A 25,478-nucleotide genomic window follows, 5' to 3' on the forward strand; every position below is an offset into this window, starting at 1 on the left:
GGGAACCAGGCCTGCAGGGGAGAGAAGTTGCTGGGGACCAGGCCTGCAGGGGAGGGCAGTCAGGGGTGGAACAGGCTGGCAGGGGAGCGGTTAGGCATCAATCAGGATGGCAGGGGAGTGGATAGGGGGTGATCAGGCTGGCAGGCAGAAGTGGTTAGGGGCAATCAGGAAGGCAGGCAGGCGAGCATTTCGGAGTCAGCAGTCCTGGATTGTGAGAGGGATGTCCGACTGCCTGGTGGAACTGGGCCTAAGCCGGAAGTTGGACATCCCTCGAGGGGTCCCAGATTGGAGAAGGTGCAGGCTGGGCCGAGGGCCTCTAGTATATTCATATGATGGAATATTGCTCAGCAATATAGTGATCTATACAACAATATGGATGAATCCCAAAAACATTATAAATAAAAGTAGCCTCATACAAAAGAAGTACAATACTAGAATTCCATGTATATAGTTTGAGAAGAGCAAAACCAAACTATAGTAGAACAATGATCAGAACAGCAGTTACCTTTGAGGAACCACTTGGGAAGGAGTATGAGGGAATTTTCTGGGGTGACACTAAGGATCTTATGTTGATGGGCGTTTCAGTTTTACAGGTACATGCATTTGTCAAAAATAATAGAATGTACACTTAAGAGTTATGCATTTCATCGTATATAAATGTTATCTTTAAAGAAAAGGGTAGGTAATTCTGACACATGCTACAACACTGAAGACATTATATTAAATGAAATAAGCCAGCCACAAAAGAACAAATATTGTGTAATTCTATTTACACGAGGTATCTAGAGTAGTCAGTCACATTCATGGAGACAGAAAGTAGAATGGTGGTTGCCAGGGAATGGGGAAGGAAGAAATGGGGAGTTAGTGTTTATGAATACAGTTTCATTTGAAGACGTTAATAAAGTTCTGGAGATAAACGTTGGTGATGGTTGCAAAGCAATGTGAATGAATTTAGTGTCACAGAACTGTATACTTAAAATTAGTTAAAATTGTAACTTTATGTTATGTATATTTTATCATAATAAAAATATAAGTTGCAAAAGCTCATATGAGTGTAACTACTTTCACTATTTTCTGACCTTGCACTAAATATGCATTTCTGATGTAAAATATTACCAAATACTCGATTTTTTAATGCAAATGAGAATAATTCATTTCTCAATTGTTATTATGAATAGCAAAGTTCCTTCAAATTAATATTTTAATAAATTACACAACTAAAATAACATACTCATGTGTAAAAAGTTATTTAAGAGGATGCATTTTTTTTTCCTTCCTTTCTCAAATCTTAAATAAAAGCATAAAGTTAGCCTTAGTATACTGACTCTGCCTACTAAATCTTGTGCTTCTTTGTTAGGTTAATACTAACAGTTTTGCCAGATTTTCCAGCAGTTTCTCAAGACAAAAGCATGTAAATCGCATCTGACATGTGCACAGATTTAAAACAAAGTGAGAAGGGAAAGAAATGAAGTCAAGAGAAAGGTGATCTCCCTCAAAATATTTGAAAGGATCAATAAACAATATGGAAAATGGTGTAACAATTATACCTTCAAAAGGATAGAAAGGAAAGAACTTAACTAAAAATGTAGCTCAATAAAAGGGATATTGGGAGTGCATTGGATAAGAATCTATGGAAAGCTAATGAATTGTATGAATGCTTTTGGGGGAACCAAGGTTAGCTAGCATTGGAATACTGTAATCTATTTTGTTCAAGTATTGGTATATTGCTACATTGATCCTAAAAATTTTAATTATATAAAGAATTAAAATATTATTTAAATATAATCAATAAGCATGTATTTAATGTATAGTCTCTATGGCACTGATCTGAGAAATAATGTGCGTGACAAGAATTATGCAGATGTAATTTGTATCTGACGACTGATAAAAAATATTCTGCTCACATCACACATACTTTAAAAATTATTTAAATAATTCTTTACCCTTAAAAGAAATATATTTTTGAAAAACTGTAAATATTTGGGTCAATGATACAAACTGAATCACCATTAAAAATTATTAGATTTTCAGATATATTTTTCTATATTTCTCTTCATATTGCCTACCTCAATTTCCACATATTTCTGCAAATGGTTAAAAAATGTAATAAAAGTTATAATTTAAATAAGAAATGAGTACACAGCACCTTGATGCTATAAGCTCGGACTTTAAACATCTGATATGTGAGGATAGCTTCCTGAATAAATATAACTACAAAACTTTTTCCATTATATATCATATAGACAATGTCCTAGTTACTGTTATCAGTAGGAAACACCATGTAACTTTCTCAAACTAGAAATATATGCCCAACTGTAGTAGTTACAATTACAACTTGAATAAATAAACAAAATATATCAGGAACTATATTTAGACATAATAAAATAACTTTATTATTAAATATTAATATTTTATTTAAAAGTCATCTTACATATGTTCATGAGCTATAACAGTTACAGATCCAAATATGCATTTCAGGCAATATAATAATTGTGGTTATTTAAAATATGTGGGAATGCAAATGTAGCATATTTCATGACTATAATTAAATTTATTTATGTGCTCATAGCAAATTTTAAGTGTAATAATTTTTAGTTATCTAAGGGCAAGACTAAAATTGAGTTGAATCTGCTGGATAAACATTTTAAATACAGTTCTATACCATCCCAAAAAATCTTAGGCAATCAGTAGTGAAAAATCTCAAGTTCATATATCACATAGAATAGATAAACACAAAGAATGGAATGTCCTCTCAAAACTGTAACTGTTCCCCAAACTATTATAGAGAAATGTCATTTTTCTGATAAAGAGGTTAAAAATATTTAGTTAGCAACTTAACTTTGAAGTTACATACTTTTAGTCCATCACCAAGGCTTACCAAGTTGCTGTTTTATTTGATAGAGCTTTAAATATCACAAAGCAGTATCATTTATCTTATTTAGGATGTTAAGTTTAATTCTCATTTTAAGCTCTCATCTCCCTCATGGTCTTAAATTAATTCATACAAATCCCTGATTAATAATAGAAGGGTTTGCCATCAGTATTCAAAGCTCAGCCTGAGCTGTCATGGCTGAGAGGGCAGAAATCTGCTCGGAGCAATGAGAGAACCCAACTGAATTCTTGGCGCCTCAGTCTATGAATGTGTAAGCACTTCATCGAATGTTCTGGCAAGCTGGGATAAAGGTAGCTGCATGGGTAACAAACTGGAAAACCTGGGAAACTACTATATCAAAGTAACTAAGTGATACAGAAGCAATACATTTACAAGTTTTCCTTTTATTTTCACCAAAAAAAAGTGTTTATTAGTGTAAGCTGTTTGTGTTCTAGACACTTATGTTATCCCTTTCACTGCTGTCCAATAATCTTTGTAAAGGTCATGTGTGAATCTGATTTTCAGTACTATTTTTATACATTTATCCAAACCAGAGAATGTACACCACCAAGAGTCAACCGTGAGGCACACTAGGAACTTGAGTGGTTCTGATATCTCAATGGAGGTTCATCCTTGGTTTAAAAAAAAAAAAAAATTACCATTTTTTTTAATATCTTATGAGTGATATTAATAATGGAGGAGGTTCTACATGTGTGGGGAATGGAGGTATGTGAGAAATCTTTGTATTTTCCTCTCAATTTTATTGTAAACCTAAAACTGCTCTAAAAAATTAAGTTAAAAAAAAAAAGAGGTAAGTGGCTTCTTCATTATAGTCTCATTCTTTATGCATATTATTCATTAAGAATAACCAAGATAACTAAAATTTATTGAGTGATTACTATGTATGTGTCAGATATTATTTACCTGCTTTCTATATATTAACTCATTTAACCCTCAAAATCATCCTGACACAGGTGCTATTATTATCACCATTTTACACTCCTAACTAAATCACAGAATGAACTTGAAAGGCCATATACCTAGAAAGTAACAGTGGTAAGACTTGAACCTATGTAGTCCAGCTCATCACCATTATATTACACTATAGGCCCCATGCACAAAATTTGTGCACTCGGGAGGATGTCCCTCAGTCCAGCCTGCACCCTCTCTAAGTCTGGGAGTCCTCAGGAAGGTCCCTGTAGGGAGTGGGCCTAAGCTAGTGCTGCCACAGAGGCCGCTGCTGCACTCGCCAGCTGTGAGCCCGGCTTCTGCCTGAGCGGTGCTCACCCTGTGGGAGTGCACTGTTCACCAGGGGGCATCATAGCAACCGATCGTTCCACTGTTCGGTCAATTTGCATATTAGGCTTTCATTATATAGGACTGCTTTTAGTTATTCATTCTTTCAAACATCCATTAATTAATCTTTTTTAAAGTTTTATTCCTTGCTCCCTCCTAACTTTTATTTTATTTTTTTTGTTAATCCTCACTTGAGGATATTTTTCCATTGACTTTTAGAAGAAGGGAGGGAAGGAGAGAGGGAGGGAGGAAAAGGGAGGAGAGATAGCCAGTGGGTGAGGGGGAGGGAAGAAGAGAAAGATACAGAAACATCAATGTGAGAGAGACACATCAATTGGTTTCCTTCTGCACACACTCAACCAGAGCCAGGGATCAAACCTACAACCTAGGCATGTGTCCTTGACCTGGAATCAGAGACTCTTTGGTGCATTGCTCCACCAGCAGGGCAAATTTTTTTTATTTTTTTATTTTTTAGCATTTGGAACATGCCAAAACTCTGATGGAAACATTTTCAACAGGGAAGATCTCAAAACATTTACTTTCTCAGGCAGTTATTAGAGGAAATACTACATCAAAGCCAGGAAATGAATAAGGGAGGGAGATACTCCATCAAAGCATAGAAATAAACAGTAAGAAATTAAGACCTGGGATCAGAAAACAGAAGAATCCAGAAGAAAGGAGAAGAGAATTCGCAGGACAGGATGACATCTATGCAACAGGTCTGGAGAGTAGCCAGTCCAGATTATACATGAAGAGGAAAGAGGTTTTCAGAAGGAACATTGCTAAGAAATATATGGCATTGAGTTCCTAATGTGTTTGTAAAGAGAAGACCTCTACTGGACAATCTGAGAAAAAAATTAATGGCAGAAACATAGAAAATATAAAAACAAAGAAAAGAGGCAATTATTACCCTTGAGAGTAAGACAAAATGTTGTACCTGGCATGCAGACTGTATTTTTCATAACTATATAATTGTTCGTTCTCTTCCCACCCTCGCCTTTCTTCTCTATAATCAAAGCAGACTTCCTACCATACTGCCCTGGGGCTTGCCCTTGTATCTAGTCTTGGCCAAAGGAATCTGAGTAGATGTGACACATGCCTCATCCAAGCAAAATCTTTCAATATATTTGAGGGATCTGGTCTTTCTGCTTTTAGTTTCTCCTCCTAACTATTAAGATTGGATCTCAGAATGAGAAAATACACAACATCAAGATGAACTGATCCCAAACAAGGCTATCAAAACCCAGCAGAGCCTCAAGTGACCCAAAAACCCTTTTGAGATAGAAAAAAAAAGAAAGAAATATTTTTGTTAGCCAATGAAATTTGGAGTTTATTTTTGCTATAGCAAAAGCTAACACATATAGTACAATCCACAGCTCAACAATGGAAAATATTTATGTAGTTATAATTAATTATATTACACTAGAGGCATGGTGCAGAAAAATTCATGCACCGGGGGTGGGGAGGAGAGAGGGAGAGTGTCCCTCAGCTTGGCCTGCACCCTCTCACAGTCTGGGACCCCTTGGGGGATGTCCACCTGCCAGCTTAGGCCCACTCCCAGGGGGATTGGGCCTAAGCTGGCAGTCAAGACATCCTTCTGGCAGCCCAGGAGCCCCTGGCAGTGGGGAGTGGGCCTAAGCTGCAGTCAGATATCCTTAGTGCTGCTGAGGAGATGTGAGAGGCCACCGCCACTGCTGCTGTGCTTGCCACGGTCAGCCCGGCTTGTGGCTGAGCGGAGCTCCCCTGTGGGAGCGCATTGGCCACCAGGGCACAGCATTGAGCAGTGCATGTCATAGCAACTAGTTGTCCCTGGGTCATTCAGTTGTTAGGGTCAATTTGCATATTACCCTTTTATTACATAGGATTATTTAGGTAAGCTGCAAAAGGAACAACTGAAAGAATGGGAAAATTTTTGCCTCAAGGGAGCTGGAATCAAATGTGAGAAGGATGCAGGTAAGGAAGTACCTTTTTTTTTTTTTTTTTTTTTTTTTGTTCAAGACATAATTTGATATTCTTTGAATTATCCACATATGTTAATTTTATAAAAAATTCTTAACTCAGGAGCACAAAAATAAGACAATAAAGTCAAGGGAAATAATCATACCTGATTCCCTAAGAAAAAGTATTCTGATCCTGAAAAGCAATAGACGCCTAGCTGGAATCATGACCTAGTTTTATTATTTCACAATCTAGCATCTACTTTCCTATAGTTATGTTTTTCTTGACTGTTTCAATACTTGGGAGAAAACAAACAATATTACTGGTTCCCCTTTACTGTAGAACTAGAAGCCCAGTGCACGAATTCGTGCACCTTAAAAGGAACTGTGGGCCATGAAGTTGTGGTGGGCACAGGGGCGGGTCTCAGCCCATCCTCCATGTCCTGCCCAGCCTCTCCCACTGTGGCTTCCGGTCCCTGTCTTCCTGTAGCCCCACTCCTGCTGCCGCCAGGTGCTGGCAGCTGGTGCAAGCGGGGCCAGCACTGACAGCAGGTGCGAGTACCCAGTAGGACCATGGCGTGTGGGAGCAAAGAATTTTCAGTAACCACCAGAGGCTCGCCCCAATGACAGTGACCAGAACCCCCCGCCTTGGTCTGGCACTTCCACTCACCTGCTCCACCCTCCCGCTGCAGCCAACCCTATTCATGTTCCACACTCTGCTGCCTGCTGTTCATGCTTACCATGTACTGGGTGCGCCCCCTGGTGGTCAGTGCACATCATAGCGACAGCTGTTCAGACATTCCACCCTTAGGTCTATTTGCATATTAGCCTTTTATTGTATAGGATTATAGCCTTACATTTTCAGTTCTAGATGTCACTGACAATATATTACAGGAAAGATGTTGCCTAAAGTGAGGTAATATCGAATGGGGCAGAAGTAGGTTTACAGTTGTTCATATGGAAAATAATAAAAGAATAAACTTTTGTGTAATCACAACTGTAAACCTACTTTTGCCTCACCCAGTATTAAGGGCTTACTATACAGAGAGCTCTCAATTAATACATAGTTGATCATTTATCTACTCTACATATTATCTATGATCACTGCATGCCCTTTTCCTAACAATTGCCACCTGCTGGTCATTTCAATCAGCTTTCACTGTATTACCAAAGAATGAGAAAAGTAATTAAAAGTGAATTGAAGTTTGCTTCTTTTTTAACAACTAAAATTCAGGGACAATTTAAGCTCAATAAATAGTATTATTCACAAACAAATATACTTAAGAAGTAATATATTTTACAAAATACATTTAAATAGTGGGCTCACATTTAAATGATTGGATTTATCAAAATTCTGAGTTTTCTAGAGTAAAGGACAATATACCATGTAAGATATAATGATAGAGAACACTAAAGCTATTTACACACACACACACACACACACACACACACACACACGCACGCACGCGCACACGCGCGTATTTTTAATTGATTTTAGAGAGGAACGAGAGGGGGAGACAGAAATATCAATGAGAGAGGGTCACTGATTGGCCACCTCCTGTACATCCCAGGCTTCCCTCACAGCCCTGCTTCATCCAGAAGGTCGACCATAATATTATGCTTTTATTATTATAGATTTCCTATAGATCTTACTTATGTTAATAGTCTTCCCTTTATAATAAACAAATATGAATAATTTGAGTACAAGTTTCACCTAGTAACTTCTATATCATAGACAGAAATATGATGAGAACAGACACAAAAAGTATCTTCACTGGTGTCAACCATCTCATTTAGATATTCTGACATTCTTTTAACCATACTGTACTTTGAGTTGTAGTTCACAGGCCTACATTTAGAAAAAACCACTGGGGCAGAACAAGAAAGCATAAGAATATAATTACAGGACATGTTTTTCATACCTCTTCATCTTTCATATTCACATCCACATTTTTTGATTTGATAACTTTGGATATATGATCAATGTTGTTTTCTCTGCAGTAATCAAATATGTTTTTGTCTTCTTCCCTAATGAGAGTAAAAATAATAAGTCACATTTTTAGCACAACCTGATTGCTGCTGACAAACATTAACAAAATCTGTTTTTATAAAGGATTTTACACGAACAATAATGGATTTTCAATAAGACATAATACATCCAACCTCTGAAAAAGACAAAAGTTCTTATCTATATATAAGAAGCACTGTAATCTCTGTACGGAGGCACCAAAAGATCAGAATACAGCTTACTGGTTGTTTTATAGGACAATAGAATGACAAGTTGTTACTCAAATTATACACACACACACACACACACACACACACACACAGAGACATACACATGCACACAAATAATTTTCTTTAGTAAAAGATAATTAGAGCGTCGTAAAATTCAGAAATCCTACATGAGTTAATAGAAACAAAATCTGAGAAGCATACTAGGTACCCAACACCATTCTAAGTACATTGATATACTGAATTAATTTACTCTTATCCAACAACTTCAGAAAGAACAAGTAAGAGATTACATGATCTTCCAAAAGGCATCAAATTTATCAAAGGTAGAACAAGAGAGCTAGAACTCACTCAGATCAATTGATTTTATATATAGTACATTTTTCTATTATATCTAGATACATTTTGACTAGTCAGCTATAATCTATCCTAGACACAAAAGCAGTTCCTAACAGGAGGTCTTTGAGTTCTCTAAAATAGGATACAGAATTATCTCTGTAAATGCATGTGCATTTTTCTGAATGCGTGTGTTGTGTGTTTCTGTGGTGGTGGGGGGGGGTGGGGGGGTGTTGGAGGAGGGTAGCTTCAATGAGATTCTCAAAAGGATAATCCTTGGGAATATTAACAATGAAACTGTTTCCTATGTGGACTACATTTTCTGGACAGGCTTAAAAGAATGCAATTTGAGCTCTAAAAACTAGTGCTTTATAATCTCAAGACCACGTTTCCATTCATCAGAAATTAAAGCACCTAGCCACAGGAGTCCTCCTATTTTAAAAGCCAATTTAAATACTTTATACCCTATAAAAATTATTTTCAGTCAGAGGTAATTACATTAAAATACACTACTTTGGCCTTATTCAACTAAGTTTTCCTTATGCACTTGTTGTATTCAATTGATCACTTACTACAAGCAAGGCACTGGGCAAGATTCTATTGATAACAGGTAACAAGGATAAACAAAACGCTTTGCATTCAATATATGCACAGTAGAGTTGAGATGATAATATCGATACATCAGTAACATTGGGTATAACTGGATCTTTAGAAAGGCCTAAAAAAGTACAGAGGAGAAACAGTCTGCCTCAAGCTGGAAAAAATGAGATAGATGTGCAGGAAGAAATCATGTTTAAAAGCAATACAGAGGTGTTCGGAGAAGTCTGAAAGAAGTCTGATTTTAAAAATTAAGGTTGCAAATGGTACCACTTTAGCTATATTTAACTATGACAAAAAAACAAACAAACAAAAAAACCACACAAACAAACCCCCCCCCCCCCCCACAGTTTCTATGAAAACGTGTGTTCAGAATACCAACTTGGTAATAATAGGGACCTATTTTCCTCCAGTCCAGTAACAGAGACCCCTCTAATTCAGAGGCAGCAACTTCAACTGTGAGAAAGAGCTGAGTCATTTAGGTCATCATACAAAATATACTATCAATAGTTACCAATTGTTTTGAATTTTAAAATAATGGGGAGCTGATGGTGGGGCACAGAAAGGAAAGTAAGAAGGACCCTTGGGATGTCAGTTACTCATACCCAATAACATGTAAGTGCTATTCATAGATAAGAGAACCTTCTGCATGGTCTCTCTTCTTGAATCCCAAATGTGCATGTATACTTATGCTTAAACAGTGTAAAAGAGTAAATATAGTACGAACATATTCATATTTTTATTTTGCTTAATATGTTGTCAATGTTCCTTAAGTGAATCAAATATTCTGATTTGGTGTAAGAATTTTTGGAGGGCAGAGGCAGTTTTTCATCTGAATACCTGCTTATTGTCTGCACTTTATCATTGCTAAATATGTCAGGCACACAGAAGTATTTAAAAAAATATTTCAGGGTAGAGTACACAATGTAAATTAAGTATAAAAAAGAAATTCAATAAAATCACCAAAAATGATACAAAGTTGAATGACTAATATTAAAAAAAATTAAGTGATAAGGCTTGGGCTTAGTTGTTGAATAGTTCTCTATCCTCACTCCAAGTCTGACTTCTCTTACTTGCCAGCAAACAAGCTGTCAATACAATGTCACCACCTAGTGGCCAAAATGGAGAAACATCGGGAGCACTATCTTTCCACATCTCCTTCCTTTCTTGCCCCTAACAAGATTATGTACAATATACAAATCAAATTCTCTCTTTCCCCTCTACATTTCCCTGTCAATACAATCTCCCAGAGGCAAACTCTCCTTCTGGATCCATACTTAGAGGAAACGTGTGCAAGTGATTCCAACCATTACCAAATAGAGCAGAGCTTTAATACGTTAGTGCCCTCCTACATGTTCTCAACTTATCTTCCTTTCTCTTATGTTTCTTACTCAGTTATTGTTCTCCCACTTTCAATATAAGAAATAAAGTTATCAAATCTGTTCTTTATGAATGAGTATAAGTTATGTTTGTGACTACTTTCAAGGGTGTAGTCCCTCCCACATTATCCCTAGCACAAGACAGAATGTCTCTCTTTGGTTACTCCAAATTTCCCAAAAATGACAGAAAATATATTTGTATATTTGAAGGGAAAAAAAAATCACTGGCTTTCTTTGAAAAATAAAGGCACACCTTTATGAGAAAGAGGGATGGTGTTTAAGTATGGCCATCTTTCATCTACCACATCTTTCATGGACTAAAACCTTGCCCATTCCTAAATATGCTATCTGTACCACAGTATCCCAGTAAACAGACAATGGAAAATTATTTATTGAATAAAAGCACAAAGAAGAGTAAGCCAATATCCACACAAACAGGCATAGACAAATGCTCCCAATTCATCAAACTAAGGGATGTATTAATATATCTGTGGGCTCGGGAGGTATAGAAAGACCTTTAAAGGGATATGTAGGTATGGAAAATTTTATGTGAATCTATTTTCAGCTCCATTTCTATATAAATGCACTCTTTCCTAAACTGATCTACCTGAAAAGCTCTTGAGGTAAAGATTTCATCACCATTCTCCTTTCAACATTCCCTCTGCTTAGTCACTGTTCCTCACCCCTAGTTTATAAAAGAAAGGCCCATACCTCTCTCCTTACTATGGTCTACTTCTAGGAAGTATAACCGAAAGACTGTACTAAGAATTAGTAAACTACTATTAATTAAACTTGTTATTCTTTTGCATAAAAATACTGTTTAACATAATAGGAACGGTTTTGTGGGGGGGGGATATCAACTCTAGGTTATACTGCCTCAGGTTATAAAATCTTCCATGGTACCAAATAAAGGGACAATTTTGGTAAAACTTTGGTGTTGGGAAGCCCTTTATAACTAACATTAGAGGATGAAGAAAAGTAAAAACAAAAAACTAACTTGATATTAAACCCTGTCTCATTCTAATATAAATAATATTCATCTGTTAAACTATGTATTTTTAAAAACTTATCTCATTGATGAATTTTCAATAAAAGTTACCTTATGTTTAATAATTATTTAACAAGATTTATTATGTATGTTGATCAACTGTATAGAAATAATTGTAACTCAAATGAGAAAAATAGTTAATGCTTTAAAGCTTTGGGGTAACAAAAATTTAAATTTAATCATATACATATTTTTGTTGCAGAGAAGAATTATGAGTGTGATAAGGTTACACGAATATTACTTTGAAATAAAATTACGTGAGAGAAGTAGAAATGATGTACAATTTCTGTTAAAGAACTTGTTCATGTATTTTTAAGTCAAGATCAGAATTGTATTTAGTTAAACTTTATTTTGAGGCCATTGAAGATTTGCATGCAGTTGTAAGAAATAATAGATCTTTGGACCATTTTCCCAGTTTCTCTCAATGGTAACATGTTCTTTTATTTAAAAAAAAAAAAAGGGATTATTATTATAGTACTTAGATTCCATTGGATATATCTAAAAATGATGTTCATTTTACGTTTTCATTATTTACAAAACGCCAGAGATTTTGCCCTTGAAAATTATTTAAGTTTTTAAGTAATTTTTTTAGATATCTTAAAGAAGTAAAAGAGAACAGAGTCTCCACATCAGCAAGAAAGTTTTTTGAGTACCAATATTTTAGAAAGCAGAGGCTGAAAGCAAGGAGCAGGCTAATCAAGAATGATCAAAAAAAGCTCTATAGGAGAGTTGACATGACAACCTAGCTTTGAAGGATGAGATGACAACACAGGTGGGTAACTGAAAGATTCCGAAGAAAAGAAAGAAAAGTATCATCAAAATGAAATGTTCAGGGGAACCTCAAGCACTTGGTTATGGTCAAGTATTGGGAGATAAGGTTAGAGGGATACGCTGAACATAGATCCCAAAGAGCCTTGGCACACTCATTGCATATAAGGTAAGGAACAAATGTAGGTAATGAGTTAGCTGGAGAACAAAACAGTTATTCACCTTTCAAAACTTGAATAAAGGGAAATAAAACTGCCCTCTTAAAGTTAAGTTTAAATAAGCTACTAATGAGAAGAAAAAGGAATGTCTCCCAGATAGACTTGAAGAGCTATTGTACTTGATTCAGACACTAAACTTAACACATCTAAAAACAAACAAACAAAAAAAAACCAGACACAACTGAGGGGAGCAAAGTTAGTGATGCCAATTTAAACACAGACCAAAAGAAACAATCTAAGGAAAAGAGCATTCTGAAGTATTTCCCTGCTGGGAAAAGGTTTGCTCAGGAGGCATCATTAGAAGCTTGGTGACGCTGGTGTGTAAGGCTTATCTGGGAAGAGCAAAATAGATAAAGTTAATTCCTAACTCAGGGATTAAACAGTAGTCATAGCTGTCATGTTTAGCCCATGAAAAGTCCCCATTTTTATTAACATTTAATTTAAATTTTAGATGTTAATTTCACCTTTGTAAAACATTCAATCTTACCAAAGACCGTAAATCTTACCAACATCCCATCCAATCTTACCAAAAGCCTATACTATGATCACCAGGTAAAATTATCAAAGACCACAAATGAGAGTCTATGCTATGATCCCCAGATAAAATCTTGCAAATAGTAGAGTATTCTTTCTGAAATACCTTGATCCTAAGCCCTGAAAGAGGCAAAACACTGGGGCAGTAACTATGCTCAAGAAGCCTAGAATTCAGACCAAGGCATTTTAAAAAAGCGTTTGTTTTTGTTGTTCTTAAAATCCTGGATGACAAATAGTCATTTAGAAATTGTCCATAAGTTGCCAGATTACATTGCTTCTAAAATAAATGTTTTGGGTTTTTTTTCCATATCTTAACATTTCTTTTCTTTTTTTTTCTTTTTTTAATATATTTTATTGATTTTGTACAGAGAGGAAGGGAGAGAGAGAGAGTTAGAAACATCGATGAGAGAGTCATCGACCAGCTGCCTCTTGCACACCCCCTACTGGGGATATGCCTGCAACCAAGGTACATGCCCTTGACCGGAATCGAACCTGGGACCCTTCAGTCCCCAAGCCGACGCTCTATCCATTGAGCCAAACCGGTCCCGGCATATCTTAACATTTCTGATAGATCTTACAATGTGTGACATCTTATAATTGATTAGTGGCTTTAAAAAAATGATGTTCTAAAACCAATAGTGCTTTAGAGTCCAAGAAATAATAGGATAGGTTTAAATTATACAGTGCCAAATGGACAAGTGAACTATAACTGAAAGAATTCATATAGGGTATACTGAATCACAATCCTCCAATTCAGAATGCTTACTGCTAGATCTGCAATTAGTATCATTTATGGGAAATAACGAGTTAGTTCCCCCCCCCTCCTGTTATGTGACATGGCAACAGCTTCTTTTACCAAGTAATAACTATTTTCAGACTGTGATATATAAGTAGTGTACCTAAAGGACTAGAAAATTCGAAAAGCCTCAAATACCAAGTTCTACTTATTATTTTATATGTTATAACATATTTTTCTCAAACAAGCAATGACAAAGGAAAGATCAATGTATACTTCTTGTAGATAACTCATTATACTAGAAGTTATTTAGCATGATTTATAAAGACACCAGTTACTGAAAATAAATTTTCACCTCTTAAAGTCTGCTTAACTCTAAAAAAGTTGGTTGAAAATTTCTGATACTATCAACGCCTATAAGAAAAAACAGTTCAATTCTGATCAATTCTTGCAAAACCAGTGGCTCAATCAGAAAAATATACAGAATCCCTTGACTAACAGGCTCTGTAGAGCTGAGTTATATTCTCAACCATTAAGGTTAAGTCTAAAATCAATATAAACAATTAATCCAAAGAAGACATCATCATTAACATCATCATCATCATCATCATCATCATCATCATCATCATCATCTTGAGTATACTGAAAAATGAAAGACTAAAGTCTAATTTTACCAGTAAGGCACATTTTTGAAAACATTAAGTAGAATGAGATTTAATTCAAAATTTAAACTGAAGATATTTACTACATTAGTATAATAACAACTGTCAAATTTGATTTCATCAGTTGGAGATTATAATTGTAGCAATTAAAAGCAGAGTTACAACCATGTGACCTTAGGCAAGTAACCTAATTTCTGAGTCTCAGTTTCCTCATCTATTAAATACAGATACAGTATTAATAAAACCTACATCTCATAGAATCATTCTGGTTACTAGCTTACAAGAAGTAGTCAATAAATGTTAGCAATTTTACCATAAGGTTTTAGCATATACTGTAAGCTGGGGTCATGTATCATATATCCTTATATAACACTATCAATCAATTCATCTAACAAAGATTAATTGACCTTAAAGGAAAAAATAAGCCAATGTAGTTGGAGCAGAGTGAACAAAGAGGTGGTGCAGAAGGGAAAATTGGCATTAGATGAAGATGATGAGGGGCCCTGTAAGACATGTGAAGGATTTCAAATTTTATCCTAAGTGCTATAGGAAATCATTAAAAGGTTTTAAGCAGGAGAGTGATATGATGAGATCCGAGTTATAAATCCGGGGAAGAGACAGCACAGGAAGAGAGAAATACAGTTTCAAACTGTAGTGTCCTGGCCAAGAGACGAGATTGTTTTAGAGTAGCAATGATCGTGCAAAGGGCATAATAGTGGCAATAATAAAAAGTAGAAGAATGTGGATTATTTTTGAACCTGAAGAAATAGAATTTTTAATATCTTAGGGGATGAGAAAGTAGAACAATATGACGAAGACCTAGAAACAACATATCCATAAATATATACATCTTTATATGTGTGTACACACATACATACACTAAACTATGTAAACAAGTCTAGGTGCTTAGTATTTCACAGGTATCACTTATAGAAAAAGAAGAAAAATATTAGAAAAAAGTTTAGACAGGAAAGAGAGAACAAAGTAGAGAAAATGAAAAGAGGGCAGAAAAAAGAAAGGAGAGAGGAAGAGAAAATTAAGGATTGGTTTCAATTGTTGAGTGATTCTCTTGCTCAGAAAAGGCTGTTGATCTGCAAACAGGTAGACTTGCCTATATGCTTGGTTGACATCATGACACTGAGGACACAGGAGCTAAATAAAGCGCATAGGAAAAGGGTGACTATGAGAGCCAGGAGACTCTTACAACAGTTACTGTTTATGTCAAGACCCATTTGTCTCAAGGGACCCATTTTCACATAATCTATAATTATCTCTTCGCTTTAATCGCCTTGTCATTCCTGAGGCTCTCATGGGCACTGGAAGAGGAAAAGCTCATTAACTAAACCTTTTCTCCTCTCTCCAGCCACCCATGGCTTTTAATTGCTTGGTGTGTTATTATCTAGGAGTGCAACTGGGATCATTTTCATAAGAAAGGGAGGTAGAGAGGAGGAAGGGAGCCATGAGTCCCTGAGGTATGCACCACAGACAAACCTTTGCTTTCTCAATTATTTATGCCAGCTGAGGTTTTACAGGCTGAATAAATCCATAACTCAAGTTCATTCTAAGCAGTCAGATTCTCAAGGGGGAGTTTTCCACTTGCCTATCCACACTTGTGTAGTCCTCAAAGAATAACCAGAATGTAACAAGACATATGTCATCCAATTTATCACCTATCACCAAAGTGTTAACACAATGTTGATCATGGGCAACACAGTGAAATAGGGAAGGATTTCACTATTACCAGCCAAACAGATGAAAGGAAGCAGAATAATATTTTTGATGCTAATGGCAGTGGTATTAATGGGACAGTGGTATCCCAGAGTGACTTAACTTACTGGAAGCATAAAAATCCAAAATTTCAATTAAAAAATAATACTACTGAAGCCTAAGAATCTTACAGATTTGTTAAAAACAGAAACTCCCACAAAAGAGATTGCTATAAGGCTCTGAATAAATAACTACATGGAATTTTATACCATTTCATTTTATAAGTCACTTACAATAAAATAATATTCATTGTAGCTTTTTCTCCAATCATACTCTCTTAGAGAACAATATTGTATAAGTGGCAGGCTTTTATACTACCTTTATTCAGTTTGTATTTTCACCAAAAATTATAAAATTAAAGCATAAAATAATTACATTCACTTTCATTTTTAACACTTATATCACCATTTTATAATCAGAACTAAAGAGCAGCCAATGAAGAGACATTTCTAAAGTATTTTCGAAATCCATTATTGTTTAAAATTTTTAACTTTCTAAGTCAAAAATGAAAGAATCTCTTTAAAATTCTACAGGCCTTTGTGTCTGACCACAACAGTGACCTCTGGTATTTTCTGCCAAAACAGTTCATTTGTCTCACAGAACAACTAATCAATTCTAGAGCCCATCAATCATTTTAGCTGTATACTGCTCTGGTCTTGCTTAGAGAAGGTCCAGATGGCTGCTTGTGTAAGTGGGATTAATAAAATTCTGATAGATTACATAGCATCAAACTACAAAATATAACAGGGAAGATCAAATCTTATTGCAGGGTGAGATGGATATTTACAGGCTTCATGTATTGTATTTTTAATTCTTGTCCTAATTCTAGATAAAACTTTATGTGCCAACTTCTAGATAAAATCTTCCATGTATACAACTCACCCAAATGTTTATTAAGTCACTATATTATGTAGTACAGAACCAAATGACTCTGCAAATTCCTAAACTTATTTACCAGAGCTTTTTCTGCCAGTCCTCAGTATAAATGAAACACAACTGATCTCAAGACTAGAGTAACTGTGAGCAACAAGATTTTTGACTCTCTTGCTTCTATAGTTTCAAACACAGATCTAATAGCATTGACTCTCCCTTCCCTGTTTTCCAATTTCTTCTGTAAAAGCAAACAACCATTACCACATTCTATAACTAGATTGACATGTGATTCTTAGCTCTTACATAAGTCCTATGTCCTGGGTGTTAACTGTGGAGACTCTGAGTAACAATACTATTAAAGCTAACAGTGACATAGTATCTTATTTTGTGCCGGATACTGTTCTAGGATGCCTGTATGTGTATGTTCCTATAATCCACATAAGTACTACATGAGAAAGGTACTGTAGTTATTTACCCCAACTTTATAGATAAATAACTTGTTCAAGGTCATGGGACTAATAAGTGGTGGAAATAACATTTGAATGCTGGCGGTTTGGCTCCATAAGTTTTTGTACTTCATTAGCCTCACACTATGTCCCTTCCATTATACTTCAGAACCATTAACTAGGAGGAACTGGGTCAGGGCTCTGGAAAGTTAACACAGAGATCTGTACCTATGAAATTATATTATCGCTTTCTCTGACAGATGGAAATAAAGGCCAGAACCAAAACAGGCAGGGAGCAAGTTCAGAATTGGCCCCAGTGGTCCATGGCTCAAAAACATTTACAATAAAACTCAAGTGGGCCCTTACCTTATCAGATACAGAAAAGCTGCCAGGACAATGGAGCCTTAAGAAATGGGTTTATTAGAAACTGGTTTTCCTGATCTTTAACAATGTAAAAAAATTTAGAGGTTTATATAGTTAAGAACTTCAAAATACATTTTCAATGTTCTTTTAAAAAATAATGGTTCTGTAGAGAAAAACTTTTCTTTCCCTTCAAATTTAACATTTTAACCATGTTTCTAAAACTCTAGATCCTACTGTCACTTTCACCTCGGTTGAACATACTACCAAGACTGCAATTAACTTCCGTTAAAGCACCACTTTCTCTCTGCAAAAGAAAACACCAGCTACTATATTTCACCAAAATACAAGCAATATTTGATTACATAAAAGCTAACAATACCTCGTTTCCAATGTTGCAACTATAGTCTTATACTTAATACATTGGACAGATCACAAGCATTCTTGCTTCATATTACACAGTGTTTTACAAAGTATCATACTTAAGATATTACTTATGCCGAAACGGGTTTGGCTCAATGGATAGAGCGTCAGCTTGGGGACTGAAGGGTCCCGGGTTCGATTCTGGTCAAGGGCATGTACCTTGGTTGCGGGCATATCCCCAGTAGGGGGTGTGCAGGAGGCAGCTGATCGATGACTCTCTCTCATCGATGTTTCTAACTCTCTATCTCTCTCTCTTCCTCTGTGTACAAAATCAATAAAATATATAAAGAAAAGAAAAAAAAAAAAGAGGAAAAAAAATAAAATGCAATGGGTATTTAATTTTAAACATGCCTTTAACATTTATGTAAAACGTTTTTTGTACTTGTTTAATATAAACTTATTTGGTCACTGGGTAAAGCTAGCAATAAAACTACTGTTCTGCAATATATTTTAAGAAACAATAAGGATTACATCGGGTCCTTTACTGGAGTAAGCCAACATTTCAATGTAGAATAATTTTTATTGTGATCTAGTTGTTATGCTGGAATTCTGTTCAATTATAAAATGGATTCTCTAATATAAGAAAATCAGAGAGCCAAGATGGCGGCATAGGTAAACATCTAATGCACAACTATTTCAAAACTATAACTAAAAGACATAACGTTTATCACTCAGAACCATGGGAAAGCTGGCTGAGTGGAAGTTCTACAACTAGACAGAAAGAGAAAAGAGTATTCAGGGCATAAGTGCTGAAAAACTGAGGTACGGGGGGGGGGGGGGGGGGTGTGCGTGCGCATGTGATACAGGCTGGCAGCGGAGCCCGGCTGGTGGTGAGCATTGCTTTAACCCGAAGAGAGACAAGCTTCCGATCTCTCTGAAATCCAGTTTCTGGGGAGAAGCTGGACTGTCTTCCATTAGATCAGAAAGTGAGGGTGGCTTGCTTGCAGAGCTGCACGCAAGAATAATTGTTCGCTGTACTGGGGCGAGAGACACGGTAACGCAGTTGGGGAGGCAGACAACTCACTGCCAGCCATCACTGTTTGCCACACACTGGCCTAATGACGCCCTGAGACTCTGCCCTGCACAATCTACAAACACACCCAAGCTCCAAGCAGCGGCTTTTGCACATGAATGGCCTACTCTGTTGCAGTTTAACCTAGCAAACTTGCAACAGACAGCCAAAAGCGTCCAAGCTCCAAACAGGGAAGAGAGGACTGTGGTTCTTGCTGTAGCTCCTGCAGGGTGGCCTCTGACAGTAGCTTGAACTGCATCCCAGTGGAGATCCAGAAGCCAGTGTACCTAGTGGTCAATGTGAGACACCAGATTTCAACTCCTCACATCCATAAGTAACACATTCAGGGAGGCGGACTCAGCACTAAAGCCCCACTGAAACAAGACCTGCACCATAAGCATGTCTCCAGCACAGCAGTACTTCCATTATAGACACAGCGGGTCCTCACAGCAATTGGCCTGGAGGTAAATTCCTCCCAGTGATACCAACTGCAATCAAGGCTTACCTACACCAAGACTTTGCACTCAGCCCATAAAGGGGTATACTAAGAGCAACCACCTCTGGTGATTGGAGAAGCTGAGCTACCGGCCCCTTTAGGTCACCTACCACACAAAGCCACTCCATCAACACAGGGAGGCTGCCAAAATGCAGAGACACAGAAGCATGTCACGATGGAAGAGACAGAGGAAAGTAAACTACTGGACGACACAGAGTTCAGAATTACATTTATAAGATTACTCAAGAATCTTCTAAAAAAAAAAACCACTAAGAAACTTCAAGAACCTTAATGAGAATGTAAAAAAAAAAAAAAAAAAAAAAAGGGGGGGGGTGGTCAGAAATTAAACATACACTGTCTGAAATAAAGAATATACAACCTGTCAGAATGGCCATCATCAACAAATCAACAAACGACAAGTGTTGGCGAGGTTGCGGAGAAAAAGGAACCCTCGTGCATTGCTGGTGGGAATGTAGACTGGTACAACCACTGTGGAGAACAGTATGGAACTTCCTCAAAAAACTGAAAATGGAACTCCCATTTGACCCAATAATCCCACTCCTAGGAATATATCCCAAGAAGCTAGAAACATCAATCAGAAAGAATATATGCACCCTTATGTTCATAGCAGCACAATTTACAATAGCTAGGATTTGGAAACAGCCTAGGTGCCCATCAGCAGATGATTGGATCCAAAAACTATGGTACATTTACACAATGGAATATTATGCAGCCATAAAAAAGAAAAAATTCTCATCGTTTGCAGCAGCCTGGATGAAATTGAAGAACATCATGCTGAGTGAAACAAGCCAGTCAATGAAAGAGAGACACCACATGACCTCACTTATTTATGGATGATAAAGAACATTATAAACTGAAGAACCAAAAGATAGATATAGAGATAGTAAAGCAACAAGCAGACTGTCAAATTACAGAGGAGAGGTTGGGGAGATCTGGGGGAGATAAACGATCAACCGAAGGACTTGTATACATGCATATAAGTACAACCAATGGACACAAAACTCTGGGGAGGGAGGGTATGTACGGGAGGGGGGGGGCATTGGTATATGTACAAAAATAATAATTTAATAAAAAAATAAATTAAAAAAAAAAAAGAATATACAAAAATGCAACTGTAGATCAACATACCCCAAGAGTCAAACCAAAGATCTGGAATATGAGGAAACAAAAAACACCCAAGCAGAAAGAAAGAAAACAAAAGTGTGAGGATAGTGTAAGGAACCTCTGGGATGGCTTTAAGCATACCAACATCCGGATTTTTGGGGTGCTAGAAGAAGAGAGAGAGCAGGATACTGAAGGCCTATTGGGAGGAATAATGACAAAAAACTTTCCCTACCTGAAGAAAGAAATAGACTTACAAGTTCAGGAAGCGCACAGAACCTCAAACAAGAGGAATCCAAAGAAGACCACACCAAGACACATCATAATTAAAATGCCAAGGGCAAAAGACAAAGAGAGAATTTTGAAAGCCACAAGAGGAAAATAGTTAGTGACCTACAGGGGAGTACCCATATGACTGTCAGCTGATTTCTCAACAGAAACTATGCAGACCAGAAGGGATTGGCAAGAAATATTCAAAGTCATGAACAACAAGAACCCCTGTGCCCACCTTAATATGTGAGTTGAATTAAAATCTCTACTGTATATAAAAATGCGATATTATTTGTTATGTTTCTTATGATCCAATTCTAAATACAGGTGTTGATTTAAATGTAAGGGTCACTTCTTTGGGAATTGGATGGAGAGTAATCAGGTAGGTAAACTCTTCCACTGTAGCTTAGCTCCATATTAGGAATACTCCAAATTATCTAGACATTTACTCTCACTTCAATTGGAGTACATGTGATTTGCTTTCTGTTCTGTAGAGGCACTGTAATTAGTCAGGTCACTGGACATTCCAAAAGAATAGTGTTCAGCATGTCATTTTTAAAAATACTAGAGACTGGGATCCCTTAAAGAAATCAGCACACAAAATAAGGATCATTACTACTTATAGATAAGCAATTGCTATTATTAGAAAGTATGTATGGTGATTTTTAAAAAGCAAAGTCAAGAAACTACCTCAATTTATTTTCCTAACTATCAGTTCCTTGGGGAAGCAGATCTGAACATTCAATAAACTTTGGTAGTGTTAGAGTTCTAAGATGGAATTTTTAAGTAGACTCTAAAGATGGAATATATAAATTAAGAGTCCCAAAATATTTTTTGAATATATAGGAGTTAAGGGGCAGGGGCGTTAAGCTCTGAAAATATGTTTTAAACTATGCTTCCTCAAAACTGTATGGGCTCCTGAGGAGTTCTCAGAGACCCAAATAGGCATCAGGATAGCAAATGTACTCCAGGCCAGTATCAGCCTTAAAGGGTATCTTTATTCTCCTTAATTCTCCATCAACCTTTCCCTTTCATAACCCAAAAAACATTTAATCTTAACAAAAAATGGTGTGCTTGCTATAAAAATAGATTCAAGAGCGGAATACTAGTATTAACTGACTGATCATTAACTGGAAACTATGAGCATTTAAAGTTTTTGATTCACAGTGTTATCAGTAACTTCCCTCCCAGAATGCTACCTGGGAGTTCTTATCATCACTTCCTTATGTGATGGATATGTGATCAAACTCTTTTGCAAGAGTGAAGCATAACAGTTTGGTACAATTTCCTCTTCATTCTCAATAAATTTAGATAATGCCAATTTTCCACTTAAAGATTAGAGCTCCTTTACTTTACGTTAATGAGTAAGAAAAGTAAAGTTCAGAAAACTCAAAAAGAGTAAGAACATCAGAGATTCCTATTTTGTTTTTATCTGTAAAGGAGCAATCTTAGAAGAATGTGTCGTATGACTTTAAAGCAAGACAGAATTCTTTTCCTGATTTACCCAAACAGTGCTGAAAGAAAAAGATTATCCAATAAATTTTATACATAACATCAAATTTAAGATCTTTATTAAATACAAAATGACCTTTAAAATTTTTTTCTTTAAAAAATAAAATGTACTATATTAACCATTTCTAAGTGTACAGTTCAGTAGAGCTAAGTAAATTCACATTGTTGTGCAACCAATCTCCAGAACTTTTCCATCTTGCAAAACTGAAACTGTGCCCATTAAATAACAACTTCTCCCTTCCTCCAGCTCCTGACAACCACCATTCTACCTTCTATTTATGTTGATTATTCTTCAAACCTCATATAAGTAGAAGCATATAGTATTTATTTTTTTGTGACTGGCTCATTTCACTTAACATAATGTCCTGAAGGTTTACCCATGTTCTAGTATGTTTCAGAATTTTCCTTCCTTTTCAAAGGCTGAATAATATTCCATTATACATATCATATTTTGTTTATTCAATGGACAGTTAGGTGGCTCTATCTCTTGGCTATTATGAATAGTGCTCTATGAACATAGTGTGTCAAATATGTCTTTCAGATTATCTTTCAATCCTTTGGGATACAGAACTAGAATTAGAATTGCTGGGTCACAGAATAATTCTCTGCTTAGTTTTTTGAGGAACTTCCACGTTTTTCTTAGTGTACCATTTTATATTCCAAAGTGGTCTTTACTTTGTAGCTAGAATGAATGAACTATAAAAGTTAAAATCTTTAAAATAATGGTATTTTGAGAAAAACTAACAACAAAAATCCAAAGCTTTAGATTCTCTGAGACACAAATCCTTGACCTACCAAATATTTATATAGTGGGAAAGGTTACTATCTGGCACTGATTCAGACACACTGATTTTAATGATTATACATGTTAAAAATCCTTTCCTGCCATTTATTATCTTATTAGATATACCACCAAATCAGTTTCAGGTTAAGAAAAAGTTCTTCACAAATGCAAGTTTTCAGGATCAAAAATATATAAATACACACACAATATATATCCAGATATAGATAGATATCCCTATTATCAAAGACCAGAAAAAAAATTACCTGATGATTTCTTCATGATACAGAGAACTAACAACTGGTCCACCAAAACCAGTATTTGCTTCTTTTCCTTTCTTCTCTGGTGACTGTGGGGGGGTTGCGGGGGGGGGGGGGGGGGAATAAAAGGTAGAAAAAAAAGACACAAGGGTTAAAACAATGTATATTTAAACTGGTTACAAAATACTACTTTGCAAAGGATACATAACTAAAAGTTTGACAATCTACTATTTCTCAAGGCACTAGTATCAATTTCAAGATGGTATCAAAAAGGCAAGTAGACTTTCAGGTCATCACAGCAGTGGAATGAGTACCCACTAGCAAGCTATGTTCATTCCATTAGTGCCTGTGAAGTCACCTAAAAGCCATTCCCCTAACTGATTATAAGATGTTAGCTAAGTTCAAGGTAGAAAATATGGATGTTCCATGTGGAAAAATGAGACGCTGGCCACGCATCGATGTTTCTCTCTCTTTTCCCTTCCTCTCTCCCTCCCTCCTTTCCACTCTCTAAAAAAATTAATGGGAAAAATATCCTCAGGTGAATATTAAAAAAATAAAATATGAAATAAAGGTGATCAGGAAAATCATATCTACATTAACAAAATTAAAATCCCCCCAAAAGAAAGAACCTAAACTGCATAGTAAAACCTAAAATTCAACCATAAAGAAAATATTTCAGGTGGCAAAAAGGAAGAAGGTAGAAGGGAGAGAGAAAATGAAATATAAACTAAAAGGGAAAAGAGCCAAATAAACTCTTAGGAAAACACATTCCAAAATCAAATATTCAATACTCTGTCCCTTGATATTCTTAAAAAACACAAGATGAAGATTAAATTTAGAAATAAGATTCTTCCAAAACATGTAATGTGGAAGCAGTGAACTTGGATGTTATTACTGTCTGAAAGGCTTAAATTGCAACTTTTGCAAAAGCCCACTTCTGCAATACTGAGTCTTGATACCCTTATCGAAAATCAATTGGTCATAAAATTAGATTTTATTTTTAGACTCAAATCCATTCTACTAGTCTATCTTTATGCAGTACCAATGGTATAATTACTGCAGCTTTATAGTGTGTTTGAAATAACAAGGGTGAATCCTCCAATTTTGTTCTTTTTCAATATTGTTTTACTATTTGAGTCCTTTGCAAATCCATCTAAATCTGAGAACTGGCTTTTTAATTTCTGCAAAAATGGCATTTAGAATTTTGGTAAGAGACTGCATTGAATCTGTAGGTCATTTGGGTAATACTATCATCTTAACAATATAAAACCTGCCAATCTATGAATCTTTCCATTTATTTGGGTCTTCTTTAATTTGTTTCAACAATTGTTTCTAGTTTTCAGTGTAAAACCTTTCACCTCCTTGGTTAAAATTATTCCTAGGCATTCTATATATTTTGGATGTTATTGTAAATGAATTTTTTTCATTGTTGGTGTATAGAAACACAACTGATTTTTGTATGTTGCTCTTGTATCTCACAAATTTGCTGAATTAACTTATTAGCTCCAGTAGTTTTTTGGGAGAGTCTTTGGATTATT

At 35.9% G+C, this 25,478-nt stretch overlaps 1 protein-coding gene across 7 annotated transcripts in view; it reads right to left on the reverse strand.

Moving 5' to 3' along the window:
* Positions 1-25,478, reverse strand: part of ACBD6 (acyl-CoA binding domain containing 6) — a 127,850-nt gene that overhangs the window by 59,873 nt on the left and 42,499 nt on the right. For all 7 annotated transcript variants that reach the window (XM_084865706.1, XM_084865703.1, XM_084865704.1 and 4 more), the window contains exons 4-5: positions 23,947-24,029; positions 8,028-8,133 (exon numbers count right to left, since the gene is read on the reverse strand). In XM_084865706.1, the coding sequence (XP_084721832.1) occupies positions 8,028-8,133; positions 23,947-24,029 (189 nt within the window). The remainder of the gene's footprint in view (positions 1-8,027; positions 8,134-23,946; positions 24,030-25,478) is intronic.

The sequence above is a fragment of the Pipistrellus hanaki genome, assembly GCF_964339955.1.
Source record: "Pipistrellus hanaki genome assembly, chromosome: 18".
In the NCBI taxonomy this organism is placed as follows: domain Eukaryota; kingdom Metazoa; phylum Chordata; class Mammalia; order Chiroptera; family Vespertilionidae; genus Pipistrellus; species Pipistrellus hanaki.